We start from the raw sequence: 9,079 nt of genomic DNA on the forward strand, positions 1-9,079 counted from the left end.
TCAGTTTATGTTTAAAAGAGCTGTGTGTTTTCTCTTTTTTTCTCCCTTTATCTCAAAGATAGCAAACATCTTTGAAGAAACATAAATTATGGCACTTTGGAGTCTCTGCCGCAAACTCAGTAAGTTTGAGGGATTAATGCTGTGATTTTCTAGGTGGCCTTCCCATTCCTTCATTTCTTCCTCTCTTATTAGCAGAGGTTTTCCCAGTGACTGGCCAAACAGTCGGCAGACTTCTTGGGCTTTTTGCTGTGCACTGCCAATTGCAGCAAGACATACCTGACGCCTGGAATGAAACAAATAAGATTTAACTAATTAAATTATGCAAAGACATTTATATCAATAAAAGCCTTAAAACATTGCAACAACTGAATATCTGTGAGAAGTACCCTTCAACGTTAAGCAGTTTAGAGCAGGCATGTCCACTATAAGCATTCTTTGTCAGTGATTGGTTTATGGTTAAAAGGAATCTGGAATTGAAATTAACTTCTTTAGCATAGTCTTCTACTTTCCTCCTCTTTGAAAAAGTTTAGTTTGTAAGCATCTTAAAGCAAGGACTTGTGAGCCCTTAGCATCTATTATAAACCAGTCACTTATTCAGGGGACCTTCCCTTGGCCATTCAAAAGAGGCGGTTTTATTTGTCCACTACTTAAAAAATCATCCCTACAGAAAAATTATGTGGTCAATTATCGCTGAGTCTCTAGCCTACCCTTTTTGAGCATAGTGACTGAGAAAGCAATAGCTGACCAACCGCAGGTCTTTTTGGATAACCCATCTGCTCTAGACCCTTTTCAGTCTCACCTCAGGCCGGGCTATGGGACAGAGACGACTCTGCTAGCTTTAGTTTATGACCTCCGTCTGAATGTAGACACAGGCCATGCCTCCTTGTTGCAGCCTATGATATAGATCATACCATCTTGTTGAGGCACTTGGAGATATAAGTAGGTATTGTGCTAAACTGGTTCAAATCATTCCTCACAGATCGGACTCAAAGGGTTGGTGTGGGAGACCAGTTGTCATCAGTGTGGGACCTATCCTTTGGAGTTCCACAGGATGCATTCCTATCCCCCATCCTTTTCAATCTCTATGTAAAGCCCTTAGAACAAATCATTGGTAATTTTAGGGTTGGATGTCATCAATACACAGATGATACCCAGCTCTCTCTGTATCTTTATCCAAATCCTTTGGTGATATAGTAGTGGTCTCAAATAACTGCCTGGCTACTGTGGTAAACTGGCTATGAATGAATAAAGGTAAAGGTTCCCTTGTTCAAAAGCCAGTCGAATCCGACTCTAGGGTTGCGGTGCTCATCTCTGTTTCAAAGCCGAAAAGCCAGCGCTGTCCGAAGACGTTTCCGTGGTCATGTGGCCGGCATGACTAAAGACCAAGGTGCACGGAACGCTGTTACCTTCCCACCGAAGTGGTACCTATTTATCTACTTGCAATTTCTTGCTTTCGAACTGCTAGGTTGGCAGGAGCTGGAACTAGAGACGGGAGCTCACTCCATCTTGCGGCACCCGGGTCTCGAACTGCTGACCTTCCACAGCTTGCAGTTCAGCGTCTTAACCACTTGAGAAACCCCGAAAATACAGGTGTAATGCTGGTTGACAAAAATTGGACAAACTGTGCCAAAAAGAGTGGTTTGCTGTGATACCAATCATTAATAGTCAGAAAGAAGGCTTAGGGACCTGCATCAGGTCCTTGGAGGAGTGGTGCTGAGCAGGACCAGGCTTGGGTCTTGAGTCAGATATACATCCAGCATATTGCAAAGGCTGGGAGGAAGATCTTTGCCGAGGATACTGATATGCTGTTGTTGATATGGGCATTGAAAACTCTGGTGAGAGAAAAGTAATCTTGAGTGGTATTTGAGCCTGTAGGAAGAGGCTTGGGTCTGGGTTCTTCCAAATGACTGGGCCATCAGATGATTTTTCTTAATCTGTTGGAGGAACTCATCAGGCTTAGAGGAGAACAAGGACGAGGTAAGTCCTCCACACTGAAGCATCGGCTGCATGTCTGCCAGCGTTCAACTGCTGTCTAGATAGCCTGAGAGCTTCTGTTTGGATAATCTTGGCCAAAGACATCTTGTTGTCAGGAAAATTGCTCTAGATATGGGGTGATCTTCTCCCATAAAAACAGTTGGTAAGCTGCCATAATAGCTTGGTAATTTGTTATCCTGAGGTTTATGGATGATGAAGAGTAAGTCTTGTGGCTCAAGGCATCAATCTTCCTGCCCTCCTTATCAGCTGGGGTTGATGTGAACCCCACTCTCTGCTTAGCCTGCATCTCCTCTGCTGTTAATGATGTGGCAGGAAGGGACAGCCCTCTTGCTGAACCCTGTACATATTCTTGACTTTAAAAAATGTGGCAGGAATGGAAGACCTTTTTCCCCAAACTGATTTTGCCATTTCTAGGATTCCCTCCAGGAATAGGAATGCTACAATCCCTGGTGTGTCAGGGTAGAGTCACCCCAGTATCTTGTCTTTGGTCTAGTGTCCACTGAAGTGACCTGGAGGTCCAAAGAATGTGCCATCTGAGCCATCTGAGTATAAATGCAAGTCTTCACTTGGAGACACTGGGTCATGATCTCCCACCATATCATCAGGAGATGGTTCCAAAGCTACACCAGAACTAGCAATAGACCTGCAGTCTTCTTCCAGCTCAGAACCATAAATAGCCAGACCTGAACCGTAGGTGTATGCGGTCTCTCAATCAACCGTATGTTATGATTTCTTGGATTCCATCCGCAATTCTGGAGGGTCTGGCCATTCTCTACAACACTGACTGGGGTGGCAGTATGAGTATGGGTGCCCTGGACCTGAAGGTTACCATGGAGGTGGTAAGGCAGGAGACATAGCGACATGTTCCAAAGCCTTGAGTGGCTAGGTCACATATCAATGGAGACCATGCTGGAGAGTGGCCACTAGGAGAAGGGGTGTGCAGGGTAGTATGCCTGCTGACCTCAATAGCAGTCTTCAAAACCAGTTCTTTTGGTTCTTTCAAAGCTGCCCATTTCAATTCCGAGTGAGTTGGATCCATCAATACTGACCATCGACTGTTGTGTTTAGATTTCAATCTGTGTTTCTTTGGCGGTGCTTCTGATGAGGACCTGACACCATTCTGGTGTCCAGGAGTGTCTACAGTTCGGATCTGACCTTGGAACTAACTGAACCAAAATCATCGATGGAGGGCGGGAAACACGGTCACAGACCGGTTTGGGGGCTCAAAATACAGATTGTTCTACCAGGGTAGATGTTTTAGCTGCCAGGTTAACAGAGGTGGATAAAGCCTCCTCCCATAAGGTGGGCCTTAAGGTGAGAGGCGTGATCCACACAGGTTTACAGAGTGGGGTAAATGGCTGGCAGATCTTATATGCCACTACCTTATAGGCACAAAAGACAAAGCGTTCGTCCATACGAGTCACCTTCGTTGAGCAAGAGGAACATTTTTTTAATAAAGAGATGTTTCTTTTTCTTTTTTTGGATGAACAGACAGGAACTAACTAAAAATGTTCTCAAGGCGATGGCAAAGAGAGAACCGAGGGAAGGAGGGTGGCCCCTCCCTGCAGCACATGACCATTAGGCAGGAAAAATGGCCCAAACAGCTCCAACTGGGAGGAGTTCTTCCTGCTCTGTTATCAAGTTAGCTAGAAATCTTCTGGTGGCTGGCCTGTCCACGTGTGCAGTCCCATATGGGACTGCATAGAACAACAACAATGAACTTCTGGTTTGCTTCACTGCTGTTTTTAGACTTCTGGTTTGTTCTACAACCCTAATCCTTCTACAGACCCTTATACAGAGTAATCAGCTACTTGATTGCAAAACATGGGACGTCACATTCTATCTATCTATACGCAGTAAGGACCTGCCAGCACCCTCCTCCAGGTAGGCCACTGCTCGCTAATCTCCCATAGGTGTGAAGCACAGAGACCACGTTGAAGATAAACAGGTTGCTTACCTGTAACTGATGATCTTCAAGTGGTCACCTGTGCATTCACACCACCCGCCCACCTTTCCCGCTGCTGTCAGCTTCTACATTTTCCATAGGGGTTGATTTGCGGTGGTTCGAAGGAACTGGCGGGATGTCCGCGCCCACCCCTCTGGGCATGCGCGGTGGGGTTCCTGCGCATGCCCGAGGGACTGGGCGCGAAAATCCGTTAAAGAGCTTGCTACAATGCCGATCGATCCAGCACATGCGCACTAGATCCCATGGGTGTGAATGCACAGATGACCACTCGAAGATCATCAGTTATAGGTAAGCAACCTGTTTATTTGCGTCCAGCAGCACCTTAGAGATGGTAGCATCACAGGCTGAACTCTATGGCGACATTATCCCTGCTGAGCTCCCTTCCCTCCCCAGGGTCTGCCAATAAATCTCCAAGACGAGGGGTCATTTTGTAGAAAAAGAGGTGCAGGAGCTCATTAGCATAACTTATTTGGATATGTCACACCCCCTGACATCACCGGAAGTGTGTCAGAAGGCAACTCCCACTGCAACTTACCTATCTGCTTCTTGCTTCTCGAGGCCCGGGGCTGCTGGGAGCAGGGGGTGGGGCTTGTTGCATATGCCCGCCCCCCTGGGCTCTTTACTGCCGGAGCTCCGCTCCTGTGGGCTCCCGCAGGAAATGACCCCCTGGTTGTTCCTTTCTTGTAATCATCTTCAATAAGTGTGGAGCGTCGTCGTTAATGGGTGTCTCCCTCCCTTTGCCCAGAGCCAGACCGGAGACTGAAGGAGGTGAGCCTTTAAAGTGCAAAGTGATAAAGCGAAAGCGAGTTGCTCTTTGCCAACCAGAGCTTCAAATGAAGCTCAACTGACTGGCAAATTCATGAGGACAAGGGAATCCTTTACAACACCTTCAGCCTGGGGACTGTGTAACACGAACACATTGAACTGAACACAGAAATATATTGGGAAACTATTGAAGATCTTCCAAAACTAACCAATATAGCTATGTAATTCATGCCAGTTAATCTGCCACGTTTTACTTTCCCTATTTCTCCTCTGGCATAAGTCATTTAGTGGGATACCCAATGCCATTTCAGTATCAAAACTGGTGTAGAAGCCAGACTGAATTAGGACTAGAAAAATCTAATTTCTTGTTGAAAAAAGGAAAACTAACCAGCCAATAATTAATAAAACTGTTAAGGTCTAGGAAGACTTTTAAGCAAGAGTACTTCATAACCACAGCTGGAACAGCCATCTCTCACTCAACCATGTCCTGCCCACCTTGGACCTAATCAGCTGTACCCTTTTGGCCTGATGTTATTTGCCAAGATGGGCAAGAGCCAAGCATGCAGTCTCCAAGCACCCGGGGTCCATGTCTTCAGGCTACAATGAATAATCGATCCAGCACGTGCGCACTAGATCCCATGGGTGTGAATGCATAGATGACCACTCGAAGATCATCAGTTACAGGTAAGCAACCTGTTTATTTGCGTCCAGCAGCACCTTAGAGATGGTAGCATCACAGGCTGAACTCTATGGCGACATTATCCCTGCTGAGCTCCCTTCCCTCCCCAGGGTCTGCCAATAAATCTCCAAGACGAGGGGTCATTTTGTAGAAAAAGAGGTGCAGGAGCTCATTAGCATAACTTATTTGCATATGTCACACCCCCTGACATCACCGGAAATGTGTCAGAAGGCAACTCCCACTGCAACTTACCTGGCTGCTTCTTGCTCCTCGTGGCCTGGGGCTGCTGGGAGCAGGGGGCGGGGCTTGTTGAATGTGCCCGCCCCCTGGGCTCTTTACTGCCGGAGCTCTGCTCCTGTGCGCTCCTGCAGGAAATGACCCCTGTCCAGGACTATCCCAAACTGGAGTTTGTAACCCTTATGGGGCTGTGGGGGAGTTACTGCCAAAACATATTTCAGTGCCCACTCCTACCACTGAATCATCCCTCCCTCTCTGGTAATAATTCCCTTCACCTTTGAATTTGAGTGTACACAGAGCAGAGCTTCAAATGAAGCTCAACTGACTGGCAAATTCATGAGGACAAGGGAATCCTTTACAATACCTTCAGCCTGGGGACTGTGTAACACAAACACTGAACACAGAAATATAGTGGGAAACTATTGAAGATCTTGCAAAACTAACCAATATAGCTATGTAATTCATGCCAGTTAATCTGCCACATTTTACTTTCCCTATTTCTCCTCTGGCATAAGTCATTTAGTGGGATACCCAATGCCATTTCAGTATCAAAACTGGTGTGGAAGCCAGACTGAATTAGGACTAGAAAAATCAAATTTCTTGTTGAAAAAAGGAAAACTAACCAGCCAATAATTAATAAAACTGTTAAGGTCTAGGAAGACTTTTAAGCAAGAGTACTTCATAACCACAGCTGGAACAGCCATCTCTCACTCAACCATGTCCTGCCCACCTTGGACCTAATCAGCTGTACCCTTTTGGCCTGATGTTATTTGCCAAGATGGGCAAGAGCCAAGCATGCAGTCTCCAAGCACCCGGGGTCCATGTCTTCAGGCTACAATGAATAATGTTTATTCATGTTAGTAAAACCAGGCAGAGCTCTATGGAGTGTCTTAGGTGTACTGTATTCAAAGCAGTCTATTTTACCATGGATACCAGCAAGTTTACTCAGTCTTTCAGTCACTGTAGGCTGCTGAAGATTATATTTGATTATCTTGGGTGTCCATAATGCAGATAGTCCCTTACTACTTGCAAAACATCTGCTGGATGATACTTTGCAGACACAACGCTGGAGGAAAAGAAATCCTTTTTTGCTGCCATCACTGTCACTCAGAAAGCCTTCAAACAAATTCTAGCCAGCACACTGTTAATCTTGTTCCAAGTTTCCTTCCATTTGCATTCTAGATTCTTTGCCTCAAGTTCCTCTGGTCCAAAACATAACTACTGCTTGTGGTATTTACCAAGCAGGTGAAATTTGAACTACACTGGGTGGAATTAGAATATAACTTACCGAAGATTATCCATGGTCTCCACTGTATGGTAAAAGTGAGGTGGGCTGATGATGACAGAACTATCTAGCTTCTCAACAAGAAAGTTACAAACATCTTGCATTTTTTCAAAATCACTGAATGTAATGCAGACCTGTATGTGGAAAAAAAATTGAAAGCAGTTGAAAGCAGCTCCTCAGATATAACCTGACCAAAACTGAATGTATAAGAATAATAAATTATATTTTGTAGAAAGAGCTGTACAAATGACAACATTAATGTGACAGGACAATCAAACAGGTGACAACCCCTACTAACAATAATAGTATTAAAAGGTGTAGAATAGGTGCTGCTTTATTGTGCAGTGAAACTTGTTAAGTAAAGACTTTAGAGAATGGCATGGGTAAAGACTTGCACTGTTCATTGCCTTTAATGAGCTGGGCTGAGATAAGGAGTGGAGAGCACATGGTGAGCTGCTGCTAGAAGGTAAGGGTTTTTTGTCTTTCTCCCTTTGCCTTCCTAGCTGCTGAGTGGGAAGCTGAGAGTGAGTTGGGTTCTTTGTAGCCTGATAGAGAGTGGTTCTGTTTAAGTTCTGTTTGGGGCTGTTTGTGTTTTGGGGGTTGTTGGAGGCTGAGTGAGTTGCTGTGGAGTGCTGTTGATTGCAAGCTGCACCCCCTACTGTGCTGGGCTCTGTTGTGTTTGGCAGGAAGTGGCCTTTCGAAACAAAAGACTGCTCCTCACCAGAGGCTCGAGCCTTTGGCGTGAGCCAAGGGGCTCTTGCCCTGTGGCTCTTAGCCAGTGGGTCTTGCTTGGTGCCCTTGTAAGAACCTGAGAAGAGGGCTGCTGCTGAGTTCTGGAGAGAGAACTGCTGGCAAGGTAGCCTTTTGGTCAGTCTCAAAGTTTTCAGGGTACATCACCACAACAAGAGTTTATGTTGAACTTTGAGGGAAGTTCCTGGAGGCTGTAGAAGGCTGCAGAAGATAGCATGGCTCCTAGGGAGATGGATAACGAAGGATCTATTCCAGTGACCTGCCAGGGTTGCGCCATGATCATTTTTCTGCCTTGCCAAAAAATGTATTATACATGCTGCAAGTGCAAGCTTATAAGAATGCTTGAGGAGAAGGTGGGAGAACTCGAGGCAAAAATCTGTACACTGAGGAACATCAGGGAGGGAGAAAGGTTTTTAGACGTGACGGAAGAGGGGCTCCTGAGAGAACAGCAAGAGCTGGCAAATCCTAAGCAACAGGAAAGAAGGAACAAGAAACAGGTGGGTGAGTGGAAGAATGTGATTTTGAGGAGTAAGATAAGCAGGAAACACTCACAGCCAGTGGAGCTGCAAAATCACTACCAGCCGCTTCTGATGGTAGAAGATGAGAATAGCACACTCCGAGATCAAAAGGATGTAACTGACACACAAACACATAGGCAGAGAAGGAACCAAGCTATCCCGCAGAGGAAGAGACAAGCAGTGGTGGTTGGTGACTCCTTACTGAGAGGGACGGAAGAAGTTGTGTACAGACCGGACAAGGCTTGGTGTCTTCCTGGAGCATGTATTCAAGATGTGACTGAGAATTACAAGACTGGTGAAAACCTCTGACCGCTACCCGCTCCTGCTGATCCATGTGGGAACAAACGATATAGCCTGAAGAAACCTTGAATGGATCTCGAAAGATGATAAGGCAAGAAGGTGAAAGATCTGGGGGTACAGGTGGTGTTCTCCTCCATTTTACCTGTTGAGGGCCATGAAGCTGGAAGGGAGAACAGGATACTGGAGGTGAATGGTTGGTTACATAGATGGTGCCGTCGAGAGGGATTTGGCTTCCTGGACCATGGTGTGTAGCTCCAACATGAGGGACTGTTGGCGATGGATGGGGTGCACCTTACAAAGAATGGGAGGAATGTCTTTACTGGAAGACTTGCGAACCTGATCAGGAGGGCTTTAAACTGAAGATATTGGGGGTGAGAAGAAAAAGCCTGATGTTCTGCAGCATCTCCAACACTAAGTTCAAGAAAGGGAGTGACCAGAGAATAAATGAACAGGAGAGAGGTGAGTTCAGTAATTTTCAGGTAAATTCAAAGGGACCTATGGTAGGAACGGATGTCTGTAATCTGAGATGTCTTTATACTAATGCACAGAGAATGGGAAATAAACAGGATGAACTTGAACTTCAA

The 9,079-nt window shown here is 45.8% G+C and overlaps 1 protein-coding gene across 1 annotated transcript in view; it reads right to left on the reverse strand.

The window, feature by feature from the left end:
- The window catches only part of IRAK1BP1 (interleukin 1 receptor associated kinase 1 binding protein 1), a 22,750-nt gene continuing 13,671 nt past the window's right edge, over positions 1-9,079 (reverse strand). The window contains exons 3-4 of the mRNA XM_015418909.1: positions 6,931-7,061; positions 1-283 (exon numbers count right to left, since the gene is read on the reverse strand). Coding sequence (XP_015274395.1) covers positions 1-283; positions 6,931-7,061 — 414 coding nt within the window. The remainder of the gene's footprint in view (positions 284-6,930; positions 7,062-9,079) is intronic.

Source organism: Gekko japonicus, unplaced genomic scaffold (genome assembly GCF_001447785.1).
Source record: "Gekko japonicus isolate JY-2015 unplaced genomic scaffold, Gekko_japonicus_V1.1 scaffold2182, whole genome shotgun sequence".
NCBI lineage: Eukaryota > Metazoa > Chordata > Lepidosauria > Squamata > Gekkonidae > Gekko > Gekko japonicus.